The sequence below is a fragment of the Calonectris borealis genome, chromosome 3, assembly GCF_964195595.1.
Source record: "Calonectris borealis chromosome 3, bCalBor7.hap1.2, whole genome shotgun sequence".
NCBI classification, from domain to species: domain Eukaryota; kingdom Metazoa; phylum Chordata; class Aves; order Procellariiformes; family Procellariidae; genus Calonectris; species Calonectris borealis.
Genome location: NC_134314.1, coordinates 62,297,748 through 62,318,368, shown reverse-complemented (window position 1 = coordinate 62,318,368; position 20,621 = coordinate 62,297,748). Strand labels below are relative to the sequence as shown.

Sequence of the window (20,621 nt, the reverse complement as noted above, 5' to 3'; positions counted from 1 at the left end):
ATTAATACTTACTGCTTCCAGGGCTGGATGGCAGCTGAACAGGCATTTTAGGGATCTGTTACACTAGGTCTGGCTGACTAATCCCCTGAGTACTAATGCTTTACTGTTGACCTATGGGGCTAATCTAAAGCTCTGAATCAACCAAGACTTCAAGGGCAGCAGCAGTGAGATAGAAGATACAGGGGAAAACCTACCTCATCTGTACTCCACTTAGAAACTTTACTGGCTGGGATCCCAGCTACACTTGGAAGGAGCTTGCTCTGCTGTTCCCAGCGCAAGGGTAGGCCAGGGATTTGCAACTTGGAAGACACAATAACCGGTTGAGAAAGAAGCCTCTGCGTGTTGGGTTCTTCAACATCTTCAACAACAGGAAGCAACAAAAAAGCATTAAATCCCTCCATCAGTGATGAGATCAGTCACAGTAAAAGCACGTTCATTTCTATTGATATATATATGGGCCTCCCTACACAAACTGTACAGTTTTGCTTACACCAGAATTAGAGGAGTACCGTGACTTGTTCTTCCATTAGCGTGACTGTGATTATATTGGCTCTGTATAAATGTAACCACTCTTACATGGAAAAAGTCTCTTCCAACAGAACACAATTCTATGCCAACATAACTGTTGGCATACGACACCATATGTCAAAAAATTTTAAATATTTTGATACAATAAATCACACCCACATTTAATAGTTGTACAGCAGTACAAGAACTAACTTAATTCCAGGGTTGAGCTGTTATAACTTCATCAAAAGCGGCACTGCGCTGCTACGAAATTCCAAGTGAATCAGTTGTAAAGTTCCAGCCCACACAACATTTATGCCTCATCCACAACAAAATGTTTTTCAGTTCTTCTGAGGAAAAAACACAAATGTCTGCAAATTACCTGCTCCCACTTTAACTGAATGTTTTATTCGGAAAATAACATTTAACTCCTCTGTGCTACAAGGTCATTTCCCTTTTTACCTCACTTATCCATAATGGAAGGAATGAGCCCCCATCCCACTGGCCTCAAAGGTAATGTACCAGTGGGAGGATGGCTTCAGCCACATGCTGCTGTTGCTGTCTGGAGAGCAGCAGCAGTTGCAGATGTGTGTAGGAGGAAAGAGCGAAGAGGCATGCCTCGAATGATGTCAAACTGCATAAGACATCTACGTTCATTTAGATGCATTGCAAATGCAAAAGCAATATGCTGCTCTGAACTCAGGCCTGAATGCTTCCCAATTGCTGAGTAAAATTGTGGAAAACCTCTGGAATTCATTTCTGAATGAAACAGCCAGCTAAGAACCTATGCCTAATATTCCTTGCTAACATGGCTTCATGCAATCACTCAGAAATCCCTGTGCTATTTTTGTTTGGATCGCTCACTTCTATTACAGCTCCATTCTGTTTCCATTTTTGAGAAGTTGCTATTATTCACAGTTCTCCCTATCCTTACTGTTCTACTTTTCATACATTTGTGCCCAACAACTAGGGCACAAATTCCTATTATAGATTTTTGCCAGCACAGTGGGACTGGTCTAGAATATATAATGTGGCCAATATAGGATGTGATTACATTTGCTTAAGTTGTTCTGCTCCTCTAGCTTAAATTTTTGTTACTTTTAAGACTTATCCTCATTTTATATCAATGTCGATTATTCAGAAGTTGACTCTTAAGACATTTGGTCAGTATTGTCAGCCCACTGATTAAATTTTTAAATAGACTCCTTAATTTTTTCCTAGCATCATACTCTTACTCTTGGAAGTGAGTTCCCTAAATGTCTGTTTACACTTCCCTGTTGTTCTTCAAATGTTCCTTCGAGCTTCTACTACTATTCAAAATCTCAGTGAGAAAGGAAGGAGTCTTGTAAGGCAGCAAGCATGCTGAATGTAAAGCCTATTTTATCGAATAGTATCTTTCTCGTTATTCCCTTGAATCCCCTCCCCATCCTTATCCGCTGGTATTTTCTTTCTAAAGAAGGTCTCTTAAGAGTTTAAAATACAAGTATTTAGCTGTTTTTTTTATTTTCCATTCCCAAAACATGTAATGCATTGATACTGTAACATAAATAGCAGACGACGATACTGTGTGAAGAAAATTCCAAGCAAATTGCACTCCACTTTCGCACATGTTTAAACATATGTATACATAAGAGCATATAGGTACATGCATAGTGAGTAGCAGCAATGACAGCCAAGGTTACCTATCTATCCCATATGTCTCTATTTTCAATAGTTTACAGCTGCGTCAAATCCTAACAGTTCCAGATGAAAAATCTAGGCGGGGCATCTGTCCATGTTGTGGTTTTTTGGGAAACTTCAAGCAAACACAGGTCAGCTGGTTATGAATGAGGTTAGCAGAAAATAAATTCACTAACGTGACACTGCCTAATGCTAAACCTTGTACTTCATCTACTCACGTTCAAGAGCTCTATTTACTGACAAGGAAAGGAATGCAGTGCCTAATGTCTTTGAGGATGTCGGCAAAAATGCCTCTGCTTCTCAGCCTGTGTCGTACCTGCCGCACAGGTAAGACAAACAGCACAAAAGGAGCATGTAAAGTGCCAAATTACCCAACCAGATGGAGGAAAAGAAAAAAAGTCGCCAACCCTGCAGCAGGTATAACCACATCCCTGACAAAAGGAAGTTTAGGTTTAGTGTGGGTAACTTCTTGCAAAAGACAGTGCAAAGCACAGTATTTTGCCTACAATCTATGTCCGTAATACCAGACATCTAAAAGTTCTCCCTACCCTCATGCTCTGGTATTCCTCGCTCTGCAAGCCCTGCTTCCCATGGAGAGGTAATCTGTGTTTGTGGGCCAGAGAAAATATCTTGATGTACTCCAATTTCTGTCTCAATTTGGACATTTAGGAGAACAGTAACTTGAGGTGAACCATGGGTTAGCCAGTTTCATCACAGAGCCACAAAGAGCTCCTTGAACCATGTAAGTGAAAAAACAAAATCTGCTTGCCAGCTCCACGCAAGATAGCAGAGCCAGATGCAGTAAGTTCACACTTTTAACCCTGACCACTGTTCTCTGCTGACATTTTGCTTCAGCATCAGCCCACCTGCCTCTACATTCTTCTTCATACTTAATGCCACCTTGTTATCCTTCTCCTTGAACCATATCTTACTTAATTCATCTCTATCTTAGTGAGTTACCTTCCAACAAAATATAACCTAATGTTTCAAAGAAGCTAAGTGGCAAACACTTTCTGGCATTAACAAGAGACCATCAACACTGTTCATTCCCTCCTGCATGTTCTAGCTCCTAGTATGTATCAAGTTTTTAAGCACAGGATTTGTGTCTGTAAAAAAAGCTAGTATGAAGGGGCCATGATTTCAGTGGAGTTCTTTAGCTCTGAATAATCTTTCTCCAAAAAAGGGAAGATAGCAGTACACGTTTTATAAAGTATCAGTAGAGAACTGGTCAAGTGAGCATGGCAAAAGTAGGTTGAAGAATAATAATGTAAGTGACATGCAGATAAAATAGGGCAACAAGCACAGGTACCAGCAGTCACAGTTCACAAGTCTGCACAACTGCAATTATTTTAGCTTGAGCTTTCCATGACTATGATAACAAGAACTCAACGATCCATCTTCATCCTAAAGATTAAATACTATGGCACATTTAACAAATAATGGCACAAAATTATGTGTATAAAAAGGAGGTAAAAAAGATAACTTTGTTAAACAATAACGTAAGAAAGTGTTCTAGTTTTATAAATCTAATTATGCAAGACCCTACACAGGTCTGTATCCTTACTGTATCCTAGTAAGCAGAGCTTGTTCGTGAAACTTTATCCTAATAGTCAATTCTGCCAAACTCAAAATGCTTCACAAAATCAGGCCAGTTTTCTTAGAATAAAAAAAAGAATTGCAGACAATTTAAAATGCTCAAAACTAAATTTTTGTATTGTGTTATATAATGCAAAGCCAAGATCAAAACAGTATGTTTCCATTGTGCTGAAACAAAATACTTCAAATGACCAACAACTCTCTCTCTTTCATCTGCTTTAGAGAGATTCTTCTTTTAAAGCTTCATTTTCTCCAGAATTCCGAACTATCACGTTTCAAAACACCGTAATAACCTGGATTTTTTACACCTTTCCCACAGCTCTTGTAATAGATGGAATCTTTCATACTTCACACGCTCTTCAGAGTGCCTTTTAGATCTATCTGCAAAGCACTGGCAGACAAATGATGTTTTAAGATAAAAGAAATTTATCAGAGGTCAAGAATTAAAAATAAAACACTACCTTAATTTTATCTTTACACAATGCTCTACTAGTCTCAAAGTATTTCCTGGGTTTCACAAGGATGAGCTCACTTAAAAGGTAAGAAATGTAGCCCTTAATGAACCACAGTTCAAGTCTCAAGATTTTTGACAAAAGCCTTACAAATTTTGTGTTGCACAACCAATTGCTGAAGAAAAAAATCTAAAAATTTAAGGAACTAAATGATGAAATTAAGACATTTAGTTTCTCATTGAACTTGCATGAGTTAATAAAATTATTGCAGCAAAAGCTATGCTGAAACAATGAACTGACTCAGTCCAATAACTAGCCTGACACACTAAGTTTCACACACGCAAAATAATTATCAAATGTAAGACAATGACATTCTGGATTTGTGCTGTATTCTTTCTAAACAATGAGGATAAAAATTAATAATGAACAGCTACCTTAATCTGTTCAACTGGATCAGTGAACAGCCAAGAGTTTTGACACAGCAGTACACACAACCACACAGAATTACTGAACCAAAGAAAAATGCATACCGGAAGGGACCTTTTGAGACCGTGTGATGCAACCTTCTGTTAAGGGCATTAGCCTAAGTTATCCAAGGCCCTGTCAAGCCACATCCTAAATATTTTCAGCAAGAGAGATTCCACCTCTTTTCTGGGCAGCCTATTCCAATTGTTCTCATGGTGAGAAGTTTCTTCCTTATATTCAGACAGAATTTCCCCTGAAGCAACTTGCGTCCATTCCCTTTTTTCCCACCACTGTGCATCCTGGACGAGAAGGTATCTCCACCTTCTCTATAACTACCTTTTAGTTATGGGAGAACTGTGATTAGATTCCTCCAAGCCTTCCTTTCCCAAATTCCTTCAACCTTTCTTCACATGTCAAGTCCTTCAACCACCTAATCTTGGTGGCCCTCCACTGGACTGTCTCCAGTTTTTTAGTGAAGTAAAAATTTTAGCCATCGCTCTGTAACACTCATGAAAAAGAAAGGGCCTGTTCTGCATATGAGCTGCTGGAAATATCAGACTGCACAACAGACTCAGGTTGGGTTGAGTAAGTCACCTGAACTTTGCCTTATGCCTATAACGGGTAAATGCTTTAACTTTCTTTCAATACAGTTTTGAAGCAATAAGTGACCATTACACCTTTACAACTCAGAGTGGTTTAATTACCTATTTTTAAAAGTCAGTGGAAAAATATTCTTGAAATGAAAACTTTTTATACCAATATTCATTTTGCTCTCATCTTCACAACTGCGATAAAGTTCTTGGCAAAGCTTTTGATGCTTACAAGATAAAGAAACACAGTGTTAAAAGTGTTGCTGTCAAGAAATAGCGAATGTGGAAAATAAGTTGCAACGCAGTTTCATGAAGAATTTCAAGGAATATCACACTTCAGTTCTGCAGACTTTAATATGAAAGAAATTAAGTACTGCCAATTTACCTTTAATTTCATTTGAAATGAGCAGCTTATTTTCTGTCTCCTCTTCTTCACACTCTTTGTTCTTTATGGAGTCCTTTGTTTGTAGTACTCCACTGAGGAAAATAAGATGTTCTTTTTTTATTAATACATCATAAAAATCACTAAGCATGATGACACCTCATGCTAACAATGCTATTAACACACCAGGATTCCCACACAAAGGATGTTGCATCAACATAAAATACAAAAAAGAAAGGATCTAATTTCTGACTTACACAGATGGTGTGACTACTGACATGAATTTTGCAATGAAGGCTCAAGAGTAGTGTAAACTAAGATTACGTAAATCATACCAACACACTTGACTTCATAACTGAAACTGGAAAACATACTGGAAAAATGAAGGCAGTGGATGTGTCCACGGCAGAAGATGTGAAAAGCACATATATAGCTGCACCTCCTACAAAGCCCTACTGGTTATCCAGGCCATTTCAGGAGGTGTCTGAAACATCTACTCCTTTTTCTCTGCCCAACCTTCATCTCCACCCCACCCCAACTCCTGTACTATACTGACACACTGTTGTGCAGCTGTTAATGATCCCACTGAAAATATCTGTATGCTTTTGTTACTGTTTTTGTATTACTTCTCATCCAGCTAAAAGAGCCGCTCTTTGCTTGCTGCCTGTGGCTGCTCCTTCAGCTTTGCCAGCCCAAACACTTGCAAAGAGGGAACACCTTCCCCCTATTGAGAAAAATGGGACAAGAGAGGTGGAAATAAGAGAACTTCTCAAAGCGGGGTGGGTGTATTTGCATCTTAAAGTCAGCCCCTGGGAAACTGCAAACTCTGCCTTCAGAAGGTATTTCCAGCCTGGTTTCTTACATAAATGAAGCTTATATGAACTTGCTGACATTATGCATGTATTTATTTCCTTCTGCCTTTAAGAACTTGAGAACACTTCAGCCAATTCTTACTAAACCATCACAGATGCAGAGCTCTCAGAGATACTAAGTACATAATGAATATTTTCTAAAAATAGGCACCAGACAGAATGATCTTAAAGTCAAGACTACAAGAAAGCCCACTACATGAACTCATGCTTTACTATCTACCAGAGAAGCAGTCAACAAGAATCCCTTTACCAATGTCCCAAACACAGATAAAAAGCCAAACTAGAACTAACACCTTGATAAACATCAGGATTAGCTAACCTCAAAACACAAATCCACAGAAGAAACAGACCTGTTTAATTCCATTGTTTACATTTGCACTATTAAATACAATTTATATATTAAATACAATTTATACTGTTAAATACAAGGAAGCATTTGGGAATAAATCAGCTAGGAGCTGCAAGTTCATGACATAAACAGAAATATATTTAACACACTATTAATGGTGCAAAATGAACAAAACAAATCAGAAAATCCAGCCTTTATAGTATGGTAGGACAAATAATAATGGTATGACAAGCAATGTCAATGGAATGCATACAGCAGGCATGCCTTCTTGTGCCACAAAGGACTTCTCCACAGTATCTTCCTCAGAAATACCACCTGCATTTATTTACTTAAAAATTATTTTCCTAACCTCCACAAACACAGAAAACTTCTAAAGTAAGATGCTACAAAGCAGTGCAATTAATTCCAAAGCCAAAGTAAATGATTAATGTAATTCAACATGAAGACGAGAGATCACCAAAACCTGTGAGGAAACATGTATCTTCCTATTTTCTTGAGGACAATTTTCATAGCAACATACATCCAGAAATTTTATCGCACTAGTTAAATACAAGATAGTATCATGAAATGAAGGTGTTGAGGAAGGGGTTGGAAGATAAATTTAGTTTTCTTTTAAGAGGCAGTATCATTTGATTCCCAAGCCTGAGTGTTCACCTTCCTTCATTGTAAATATCTCCAGAGTGAAATTCCTATTACAATGAAATTCTTCTGCTACTCTGAAGATAGTATATAGATACTTTCAAATTAAAATTGAATATGCTGTAGGCATGTAATTTTTATCTTGAATTTTAATCTCAGAGGGACACACTGCAGTTTTTACACACGTATTTTGGCAAACCAAAATTTTCTAGTATAATTGTTTGTATGTACAGATACTAGTTAAAAAAAAAAAAAAGAAAGAAAAGAAGTAAGTGAACGGGAGATCAGCTGAGTACCACTTAGATTTAACACAACAAAATAAATCTCATGGTTGGCCTTGTATGTGGTTGGTTCCTCAATCAAGGACTTCAAAGATTACCTGGAATATGAAGGTATACACAACTGTACTGACGTCAAACATAATTAAATCCACACTACGAGCTCAGCAGCTAAATAACACACAAGTATGCGTATCTACGTCTTCAATTATGCATGTGTACCTTGAATACACATGTAAAAAGATCCACTGGGTATTGCAATAACCAGATGCTCAATATTTTATAACTCTAGCAGTTCATATATACCTAATGTTGTGAACACTATTTTTCATGCCTTTTTCAAAGGAAGTTTCTTCAACTAAAAGTCCTCTCTGACTATGCTGCATACTTAAAGAATGTGGAAAGCTGCATGATAAAATGCAAATAGTCATCACTGTATTCAAACAGTTCAAATACAAACTGCAAAGCCTCTGGGTAGTTCAAAGTTGGCACGAGGCTGTTATTCTCTTAATGAAAATGACTCAATGCAGTGATAGCACACATATTAGTTATTTTAGGTCTTCATAAAGATAACACCCTCTAAAAAAATGAAAGACAAAAAAAATTGTTCTTCAATTAATTTTAAGAGATAGTCTGTAAAGTCAAAGTTTATTTCTAAAAAGATGAATTTACGACAACTATGGTTAAAGTGATGAATGACAACTATTTAACACAGGTTATTTCAAAAGTACACATGAAACTGTCTTCTGCTTTCTTTTGCTGTTTAAATTCACTTGAGTATGATTAGTGAATGCTGTTTATTTGTGGTATGCAAATTATATCAACACTGCTTGATGCTCCTACTAGATGTTTTTCAATATAACTTGAACAATATCACCTGATTGAAATAATGTGAAAGAATGTTCTAAAGAAAAGCTGATCAATTTTAAAAGATGCAAAAAGCTACATATTGAATTTTATTTTATTTTTTATTTAGCATAGGTTTTTGGAATAAAGGAAACAATAATAGTTCAGAAAAGAAAAAAACAATTCTAGTGGAAAAAGGAAGGGAAATCATAAAACACTGCCAGATCTGGTTAATCCGATTTGAAAAAAAAGTTTTAAAAAAAATTTTGCAGAGGAGTTTCAGAAGATTTAATTGATTCTTAAGAAAACAGTCAAGTTTCAATCATCAGCTTTACGGTGAGGTATTTACCATATAATACTACCTCCCCAAAGTCTCTCAAGACACTATTATTGTTAACACTTACAGTTCATATATTATGAACACATGATAATGTAGCTGGTGTAAATACATAACAAATGACACTTCTTGTTCCAGAGTGTCTTCTATTTCTGAATGAAAATAGCCAATAAAATAATGCACTGATACTGTAACTAAAAATGTAGGGAACCCTACTGTCTCACATATCCCCATAAAAACACTGAATTGTATCTTTTTAGTTTCAAAGATAGCCTTTTTATACCATAAATATTATTTTCCAGTGCAAGCTTGGAAACTATCTCATGTCATTTTTTGTCAAAAAGATATTCCAAATCCCGAGAGCTAAGGAATTACTTCTCATTTTTAAATGTATGTACATATTTGTACACAGAGGTAGGGAAGAAGGATCTCAACTTCCAGTAATTTCTCTGTCTTGCAGTATTTTTCCTCTCCTCTCTGATACGCCATTTCTTATTTCTTAAATACATTGTGACACTCCTTTCCCCCCTGTTTCTAATATAAAGACAGCTGAAGAACTTCCATCTCCTTCCCCACTGCTTCCAAGATTTCTATGGACAAACCACTGTACTGCATTGCCTGGTAAGTTGCATTTTAAACTGACCGACTCCAAACAACCCGTACTTTGAAAGGAACTGATAGTTACCCAGATGCCTTCTTTTCCTTCACATCACATAACAGGGGCTTCTTGCAAGGAGATTTACTTTCTGCATCTTCCTGCTTTGTTGTTTCTGGTACAGTTTTCCCAGATGATCGATTGTGAGCTGAAGATTTCATACCTACGTGACCAGGGCTGGGGCATTTTCTGTCACTGTTAAAAATAAATTAACAAAATGTTTAAAACTGAAAGGAGCTGAGTTGTTGTTCAACTTACTTTCTCTATGGGTAAAGAGTCATTAGCGTAACTGAAGATACACAAGGTTATTGTTTGTTTGTTTGAAGAAATACACAGAAGTTTTTACTTGCTACCAACAAAATTTTACACCTGGGATTTCCAAAAATCACAATACAGAACTCTCTTCCCCATGAAATCAAAGGTAAAATGTTTAGGCAATTCAACAGGAACAGAATTTACCTAATGTTATTTTTGATAATAAGCTACCCACTTCAAATATTTGTAACACAAGAAAACTTTCGAGTATCATTTTCCTCCTGTCTCTTCTCTCCCTTCCATGATATACCGCTGTGCAGCCAGGACCCTTTAAAAATGTTATGCAGTCTTTTAACTGGGACAACGAAAAAAGTAGCACTTGACACAGCCCCTGCCTCAGAAAACACTGCTCGAACTGTTACTGGCTTCACTGGGACGGTACCCAGGGTAATTAAGTCACTTCAGATTTCTACAACCCTACATTTGTAAGAACAATCAAAACATTGACAGCTCAATATTTTGGTTTTTAAAGCATGAAGCCAAAACTGTCTCCAAGAATGTAATTTAAAATTCCATCTATTGAAAATATGTGGTCATTACAGTGGGAACTGGAAATCTTCACTACGAACATTCACATTTTCACATTTACATTAATGCAGCCCTTGAAAAGAATGGAAAGCCTCTCTTCTTTTCCTTTCCTTCTTAAATTCTCTATGTATCCCCACAGCCCAAAATAAGCACAGGAGTTGGTGTCCGCAATTTCTGATAGAAAATCATCATCTTGGTATCACATCCCTTTGGTTTTTCCCAGTGCTCCTGCTAGAAGCTACAGACTTTAGCATCATTCTTGCAAAACTCACTCCCAGTAACTTGATTCCCCACTCCCACAATAACGACAGAATTTATAGTAGCTATTTTTCAAAGAGCAACATTAATTTACAGTCACATCAATAAGGCCACCCCAGCAAACAGAAGAAACACAAATGAATCATTTTCTTAAGTGAAACCAACTGGCAAACAATCCAATTTAAATTCCAATTAACCACTTAGTAGTCTAAATAGTCACACTGAAGATGAAACCAAACTCTTGTTAAATCATACACAGTAAAATTAGTATCAGTCTTTGACAGCTCAGTGACCTTTTCGATAAGTACTGATGAAACCATTTCTTCCCTGTAAATGAAAATGCAGATAAATAGGCAGGCCTTTCTGAAACCATTCAGCCATTACACAACTACAAATTACATTGCAGAACACTGAAATAAAGTACTGCTGTTAGTCGTGGACATTGCTTCAATCGTAATTACTTGATTACAGGAGAGGTGGATCTTTCACTTGCTTCCACTTTTCTGTTTCTGGGGACAGGACTGGCTGCAGGCATCTCTCCGCTCAACCGGTCAGGTAAGAGGCTTTCTTTGTTCAAGTTCATCTCTGAATACGGGCAGCTGACTGCACTAGAAGTTGAAAAAGAGAAATACCTCCTTATTCTCAGACACTCTACTGACTTCACTCAGTTCAAATGAAACTACATCAAAGACAAGTTTTCTAGAAGCAGATGCAATCAATTAATATAAAGAAGATTGGAAAAAAATGCAATAAGTAGTCATACTTTAAAATGTTGATAAATCCACCAATTAAAAACCTCAACTTGAATGTTTTTTGCATTTCCTTTTGACAACAACTTAGGCAACACAAATTGTATTCATTTATATTACAGCATACATTCCGGAAAATTGCTTGATGAATGTTTAGCCTGCTCTCTCATACTGCCTGTTCTCTTTAATGGTATTTTATGCATAAATACCTGGTACTTTACACAAAAGGGTGCCTTTAACTATATCCACCTCTCTCCAAATAAAGTAATATTCTTATGGTTATTTTTTCTGCGAAGGAGGGTATTTCTATTATGTAATGTTCACATAGAAGCTGCACTGCAAGGGCACAGTATGAGGAATGGTGCACATCCTCTTACTGCAGCAAATGCCCCATCTTTGCAAATGCCATTTTGTGATATTCCATTAAAAGACACTGGTATTTTCAGTCTTTCCTATCATTCAAGACTCACTACTTCACTGCACTCCACCTAGGGAAAGAGAGAATTTGACACTGTGCATCGATATAATGACTTGTAAATATTACTCTAACAAATGTGAAAGTCGTACCTCCCAAAGTCAGAAAACCTGCACGAGAGGTAGGAAAGGGAAGAACAGCAACACAAAATACATGGGGCTGTAGGATTTTGTCTTTAGAAGAATGCTCTGCAGTGTTCAACTGATTAGTCAGGCTACTTTCTCCCACTGCAAAGATAATATCCTAAACTCTGAAAGGTGTATATATATGCCACAACAGTGAATAACAACATGCTCAAGTTTTCAAATCCCTATTTAAGATATAGGTGAAGCTATACTAAACATGATGCTCGCATGCATGATAGCTCATGATGCACATCTGTGGCTCATGAGCTATGACACTAACTATAATATGAAATTATGCTTTCTTACTCACCTGTATTATGACAAGGACCTCTATAACAGTAAAATGTAAAAAAACCATGTCCTGTGATTTTGCTTATTTTCTTTTCAAGAATATAACAGTAAAATGTAAAAAAACCATGTCCTGTGATTTTGCTTATTTTCTTTTCAAGAATATAACTATCTGCCTTTCCATAAACCACTGCAATGTTTCACTGATTTCTACATGCATGATTTCCAAACAGAACTGTCTAATATAAACAAGTCTACCTTGCCAGCCATACACCCTGCCACCTCCAAATTACAAAAAATAAATAGAAAAACAACAGCTTTCATTGTCATGTTTGTTTTACAAAGCACAGCATAAAAAAAGGCCTTTTATTCAAAATATGCTGTACATTCTCCTTTTCCTTTACCGATTAAGCTTTGGATTCAGAGTGAGTATGAATCAACACCTATCACGAGGTTGAGCCAATATTAGTGACCTAATTTTGGTCTCACCAACATAAACAAAAAGTTGGTGAAAATTTACATTTCTTTCAGCACTAGCATAAAAGGAGAAAATTCCTTAAGGCTACACAGGCCAAGTCAGTCAGTCCTTGCTGGAGTTATCAAGACAGGAGCCCAACAGCATGTCTGATTTTTTCAGTTGGTTCATTTGAAAACAAGACAGTATCAACCTTTTTTTTTTTAAATCCTTGTATAGCTGTGCTGAACTTGAACTATGGAGGAAAAAACATGCCAGTAGAATACGATTTCTGCTCTTCTAATCAAGATGAGACCCCTGTTTAAGGCCACTCCAAGCAGACGTTGTTCCACAACAGCCCGTACAGTGTTTTCAAGGGATATACAGCCATATCCCCAGGTGACCTAATGAAGCATAGAACAGTCATCTTTGCCTTCTTCTGAGGAACTGGTCCCAGCACCTCCTCCGAGATACGGGCACTGAAGTTTTTTGCCATGAGAACCTTCATACCAGGAGTTTACACAGCCGAGTAAGATATAGCCAAATGGGTGGCTGGACTCTAAAGCACTACATTTGAAATAGGGTATTTTTTGTTAATGAAATTGTTTTAAAGACATGGAACAGAATATACAAATAAAAAATCAACTTGGAGCATTTACCTTTTATTTCTAATTTCTCTTATGCAGAATTTGGCGTTTTATTTTATATTTATTTATATACCTCTACTTACATTTATTTTTCAACCTTCTGCTTTTGTCTGTCTTAGGACTAGCCTCTACCAGATGTCTTAAAAGAACAAAAAACCATTAACTGCAATACGGGGAAGAAAACAGGAACACTAGGAAAGAGGGGAAGTTGTTTTATATTCTCAATTCTTTATACTGCAGCATCTATCACAATGATGTCTTTTTTTCCCCTTCAAATGAACTACAAGATGAAAGATACAGGCTTCTATTCAGAAAAAGGTTTTAAGGAGCCAATGCTATAGTAGGATTTAAGTTCTTGCTGTGACAAACTCATACCACTGTGATGAAAGACAATTATCAGAAACTCAGAAATATACTGGTTAATCTCAGTTCTGCCGTTGCTATAAGACAAAGCATGTAATCTTCTTTTGGCTTCCTATATTCACAGGGCTGTTTTGAGGCTTAGTGTTTTTAAATAGTTAGAGGGTTGTCTCAAGGAAACACTAAACACTACAAACATATTTAACTTCAGTTGTGTATTATTAAACAAGCCTTACACCACAATGAAATCTGACAATACAATTTCATCTCCAGCAGGTCTTCTGTTTACCATCACCACTAATGTGTTTTAAATTAAAAAACAAGAAAAAGCCTCAAAATTCAGCCCTTCATTAGAACTTGCCTGTTTATATACTGCCTCTTCCTTTAGTATTTTCTGGAAAAACAGAAGTTGAATGACAATTTCAGTCAACAATAGTTATAATATTAACGATGCTTTAGAACACTAGATTCAGATGAGTTTTTCTTTGTAATTAATCATTTGAGTTGCTGTATCATTTTTTAAAAACTCCTTGATAGTCCTTTGATGTTACTAGGGGCAAAAAAGAACCCTCACGGTTTCCACTGTTAGCTTTGTTTCAACAAAACACAGCATGAATGAACCTGCGTATGAGTTACATGGCTTCGGATCAATCAGTAAATCCTCCTGAATCTCAATGCCTCCAGCCTTCAGTTCAGTTTAACTACAAAGAATAAAAAATTAATCTTGTTATTCCTACATAATAAAAGTAATCGATTTATACAGGACTGTAAGTTTTAGAGACAACTCATCTCAAGGGCTCGGAAGTCTTGATGTTTAGGTTATTTAATATTAAATTAGGATTTTTAACTCTTCTGTCAACTTAAACCTGGATTTCTGCTCCAGCTTGCAGTTTGCCTTAGCACACTGTTTTGAAAACAGCAGTTCAGAAGGCAGTTTCCAAAATGATCAGATGTCCTTGACTAGGGGGTACCAAGGTCTGCCAGAGGCACGAGGAGAATGGCAAGAAGCAGAAGCAGCAGCAGGTACTCAATGTGAAACCTCTACTGTACATCTGACAGGGCTGTACACCCTCCAGCACTGCTTCACAGCTTTGAAACCAGTCCAACACGAAGGTACTCAATTATCATCTGAGCTGCTTCAGTAGGCTTCAGTAAACAAATATTCACATTAATACCACCTGACCACCCCCACCCCCCCCAAAGGAGAGTAATCAGCCATCTCTAAATGTTGAAGGATCAACACAGCACAGCAATTAGCTATCTGCAGTACACTTTGCATCCTACTGAAATGGCAGCAGAGTGGCTGGCAATACACGTGTCCATAACAGAGTTTTCTGAGGAAAGGGAGCCACTGTTTCCAGAGTCCTTCACAGGCTGAGTGAAAACTGAGCATTAAAATAAGCTTCTGTTTTTATCAAATCAGGAAAGGTCAATAAAGGAAAAACCCAGTGCACCAATTACTGTTTCTTATATACCATTCTGAAGAATTCCTGGGATCACAGGCGTGGGATTTTCAAGTCAGAGGTTTTACATCATCAGCCCTTTCCAGAACTGTCCAATGGAACAGAAGTGTTGAGGTAGGATATCCCATTTGTGGTTATTTTGCAACTGCTCTTCTATCACTCTCAAGATCTATCTCAAGGTAGGATTACAACATATCTTTTTTTATTAAAGTTCAAGGGTATTAGGATAAAACTGGGCTACTGGTGGGTGGGCATGGACCTTAGTCTTCTCCAGACATCTGGAGATGCTCCTATCTTCTAGTAGTATGCAAAGTTTCTGAAGCACAGCGTCAACTGGATTACTCAGCCTTAGCTACACCTCACATGAGAAGGGAACATAAGCCAGGATTTTCTCTTAACCTGAAGAGGAGGAGTAAGGTGGTACTCTGTTTGGTAAAAGAACGCTAATACTAAAGTATTTTTTAATATAGATTATTAGTCTTTATGACTGCTTGGAATATTTTGCAAACCTGCATGAAGCCACAGCCAGGTCTCCTGGTTTAGCTGTACTAGTTAAAAATGTTACCAACCCCAGCTCCTCATTGCCTTTCAGGTGCCTTTCAGGTGCAGGTTATTGCCAAGCACTGCCAAGGGATGAGGTTGTATGGCAGCTCCAGGAAAATCCACCCGGATTTGCTCAAACTATCTTCCTTGATGTGTTAAACAAATAGATTGGACTAACTGATGTACTAGACTTTATCTAGAGCAGCCTTTATCCAGATGACCGCATCTGCTGGTAGTGATATGTGATTAGCAAGAAACCGCCAGCAAAAAGGTCCTGACAACATCTGGGGAATGTATTCTTTTTTTTCTGCTGGATTTTTGTTAAGTGATGTCTTTACTTCAGTTGACTCATGAAAACGTTTTTAACTAGTCTGGAAACAAGTGATACAAATGTTCTCTTTCACAATTTACAATGCATGTTTATCATCAAAGCATTCTTTTTTAGGACAAAGCTGCTTCAACAGCCTAAACCTGACTCAAGAGTAGCTTATATCAGATTTGGTTGGGGCCAATGACCTTATGTAAAAGATAAAATGAAACTTGAAACTGGCATCAAAACCAGACGAGAATTACTTCAACAGACGCTGAACGAGTAGATGCGACATCCTGCCGAGCTGAGGCTTCCCGCATTTCTGCGCTGCTGTTCTCTTACAACACAGCCTCCACCACGGCACATTCAGTTCACTTCAACTTACACATAACGCATGTACAGTTTCTGGTAAAAATCTTTATTCATGGAGAGTTGACCCAAAACACTAATGACCTGTTTACAACTGACTGCTTTGCATTACTGCTTGAACTTGAAAATTATTGCATGCATTAAACATCAGAGAGCATACAATTCACAATCATAAATATGCAGGTGATCTGCATAATGCTACCAACCTGCACATCAGTCTCAGTTTCAACTGTGCAGCATAAAACCCTAGATCAACTAGTGATAGATACCAAGTCCTTATTAACATCAACTTTTCCAAAAAATAAATGCTTTAACCCCCTACATAATTAATCACCACGGCTTTCATCTGGTTCCTAAGGAACAAGCTCTCAAAATTATTTCAAAACTACTTAGCATTTTAAATTATCATCTTTTCTGCACACAGGCATTTATGCTGTAGACAGACGATGCACCTCATCGTGAAAAAAAAGATAAGTATGGTTAAATACATTTCAACGTTGCCAAGATAAAAGAGCCAAGGGACTGCTACCTGATGTGGATAATTATACCCATTTCAAAATGTCTTTGTTAATTCAGGAAAAAAGTGATGGTACAACATTAGAGTTTTGGGGGTGATCTGGTCCCTCAAGTCTGTAGACTCCAGTTAAATAACAAATCTCAGAAATGCTCAAGAAAAAAACACAATATCAGCACAGAGGGCAAACGAATACAGTTAGTGAGTAAGATACTTAATGGTGTTAATTTATTTGCTATGAAACAGCAAATACCTGTCTTATGATCAACAAAATCTCTTTGGTTATATTTTCAACCCCTTGAGTTATCAGTTAATGTGCAAATAATAGGATTGCTAAGACCATAGTAAAAATAAAACACAATAGATTGCCATGAGTTTATTTCTTTTCTTAATATTCAGGACGAGTAAGTATAACAACTTTAAATACCATGGAAAATCTAGTTATAAAAGCAAAGGCTACATGAACTAACTAGACATATAGCTCTTACTCATCCCTCCCCTGTGAAACATTAGGAGTTCTAGTGCCAACGTTTATTTAGAGAGATCATAAATTAAAAACTTTTCTGACGCATTCACTTATGGTTTGTTTTTTTTGTTGTTTTTTTTTTTTAAAAGTCTCAGCCTTGGGCTAAGAATGGGTATGTTCACCTGATTCTAAGTAATTGAGACAGCACATAGTAAGGAACTGGAATTTATTGCCTTACAGATCAGGTGCATTAATAAATCATACAAGACTCAGTCTACTGGAATACAAAATAAAATGGGTTTCAGCTAAGGAGCCAGGAAGCTTTTTAGGCAAGTCTAGTTTACTTCACATTTGCAGTGGACTAAGAACATGAATGCAGTAGGTTACCATATGCTAACTGAAGGATGGTAACCTCTTAAATACTAACTTGACTGTTTAAGGAGTTATCCTACTGATTGAGTGCAAAGCAGCTTTTCAAAAGGGAATGTGGAAAAACGAGGGGCGGGGGGAGAAAAAGAAACATGGACAGCAAAAGGATGAGAATAATCTGAAAGACAGCAATGCGGCATACTGTGTCATGACACCACCACCACAGTTCATACTGCAACAGGTTTTGTGACTGGAGCTGATCTAGCCACATCCCTTCCTGGAGATAAAGCTTGTACTAGCATCAGGAGTTCTTCTGCCTCCTAACAAGACAAACACAATACCTCTGCTGTAGATAGGAAAGAACTTCTTGCAGCAAAAGATGCCTTTTGCACACTAAACATGTAACAACACAGTGAGTTTTGCTGGCAGGTATCTTTGTTAGGGATGAGTCAGGACTTCAACCAGTGCTGATTCGCCATCAAAATCTTGTAGCATAATTCTAGTCAACAGGACACAATTCTCTCACCAAAACCATGAAAAGATTGCAGAGCTAACTCTTGGATCACGGTAGTTTAATAATATACTTTAAAAACATGAATAGACAAATAACCAAAGAGCAATCCTCTAACCATATGAGAGCAGAAAGCACAAAGTGGTATGACATTCAAGGACTGTATGACTGTGTAATGGAAAAATTCCAAGAAAACTTCTGGAAGCTCTAATTTGCAAAAAGGTAATAGGATGATATTTATGATACTTAATTCTCAACTGAACATGTTACATTAACTGTATATCCTTTACTGGAATATTCAGGATTCATCTCATACTGTAAATATTTTAAAAATAATAAAATTTTGACTTAGTAAACGTTTTCCATTTACTCTGTCATTGTCTCTCTGTCCCCCATTCCATTCTCCCATGCTACTGTCCTCCCTCTGCCAACTCTTCTCTAGGACAGCTTGGGATGTCCACATTTCTGTATTATATTTCAGAAGGTGTTCAACAAAAGCATCTTTAGAAACACTAGGTACAAGCAAGTTGTTCAGGCTGTCATTCGGGCATATGTCAATTGGAATTTCCTTTTTAGCATTTTTCCAAGCCAACAAGCAAATCCTCACCCAAGCAGAACAAAAACATCCAAGCCATAATAAAACCAGTGGCCTCATATTTCAAAAGGTTCAAAGTATATTGTTTTATACATATCTGTCTGTAACATTCTGCAATCTGAACAGCAAGCCGAGGAATCCTCATAGGAACAAAATACAGAGTAACTGAATCTATCAATTGTGACAAAAAATGATGTTTGACAAATCTTATCCCAGCACACCCTGGTGAAATGAAGTTACAGATTGATAATGTTTATTTCAGCATGCTCACCATGGCAACTGAAATCATTGCATATTTAGGTTTACAAGATTTCCTATTTTTTTCCAGCTTGGATCTGTTTTCTTATGAACAACAATTAAAAAAACCCATGTGCACACATCACTCAATTGAAAGAATAAAAATAGAGTTTCATAGCACATACCTATGATGGCCGATATGTCTCGCTCTTTTAATGTGCCCTACTCCTTTACATCCTGCTGTGGGACACCCTCCATGCTCTAAAGCCTCCACCAATTCCAAGGGACCTGCATGTCAGGGAAAATTACATATGAGATTAAAAAAAAGTATCTGATCTTTAAAAGTTATATAAATATGCAGGAATACCAGAGTATCATAGTAAACATGAAGAAGAAATAAGTAAAAAAAACCTAATTTTAAAGTACTTTAAAAATGCATTCTGCAAAAGCATGATGGAGATTCAAACAACCTAATCCACTGGAGAAATAATTTTATTCTGTGTGAGTAAATCTCTACAGGAGAGCTACATCTATATAAAGAACGCAAATCTTGGAGGAACTGTATGCCTTCAAATTTCTCTCCTATTAACTACATGTAGTTGGAACCTGGTTGTTTTGCAAGAGCACAAAGTAAGTTATCCTGCTGTTCCTGAAGACAGTGATCTGTTTGTAATGGGTACTGACCTTCTCCATTTTTAGCTCAAGTTTTCCAGTGAACAAGACGTGAAAACAAAGGCTGAAAATGCTACCAAAAAAAACAAGCCATCAGGAGATTTTTGACATTTTTACTTATCTGAATTTATGTGTCTATCTGATTTTCATCAACCTGCAACAATGAAGCCTGCAAAGACACTAAAGCATGTAACTGTCAAAACTAGCTTTGACACTCAAGCAAACATAGTACATAAGCCATAGTTTCATAGCAAGTGAGAGACAGACTTACTCCAGTATATGAAACTGAGAACACCTGCTGCACATCTGCAAACATGCACTGTCTCTCTAGTACTGGTTTTACTTCAAAAGTACATTAACTTGTATCTCAGATACAAGATACAATACTGATACTACATATAACACCACTGACATAAAAAGGTATATTTAAATAAATTTTCCTAGATGAAAGATAGGTTCTTGCTCGCAGATGGATAATGAAAGATGGAGAATTATTATGTGTAATTAGGACAGTCCAAAAGCATTTTTTAACAAATGTTCCAACTATGCTAATATTACAACACTATGACGACACTGTCCAAAGACTTCTACAGGATTTAAAATGGTGTAATGGATGAGAGAACAGAGAATTTTATCTTTTCTACCTTTATGCAAAATTGATGCCTATAACGATGACTGCTCTAGACTAATATCAATAACATCACTTAGTGTTCACACAAAGCTTT

General features: G+C 37.0%; 1 protein-coding gene across 4 annotated transcripts in view; it reads right to left on the bottom strand.

Moving 5' to 3' along the window:
• The window catches only part of L3MBTL3 (L3MBTL histone methyl-lysine binding protein 3), an 86,893-nt gene that overhangs the window by 5,292 nt on the left and 60,980 nt on the right, over positions 1-20,621 (bottom strand). For all 4 annotated transcript variants that reach the window (XM_075145813.1, XM_075145816.1, XM_075145817.1 and 1 more), the window contains exons 16-20: positions 19,410-19,512; positions 11,211-11,357; positions 9,679-9,843; positions 5,676-5,767; positions 195-358 (exon numbers count right to left, since the gene is read on the bottom strand). In XM_075145813.1, the coding sequence (XP_075001914.1) occupies positions 195-358; positions 5,676-5,767; positions 9,679-9,843; positions 11,211-11,357; positions 19,410-19,512 (671 nt within the window). The remainder of the gene's footprint in view (positions 1-194; positions 359-5,675; positions 5,768-9,678; positions 9,844-11,210; positions 11,358-19,409; positions 19,513-20,621) is intronic.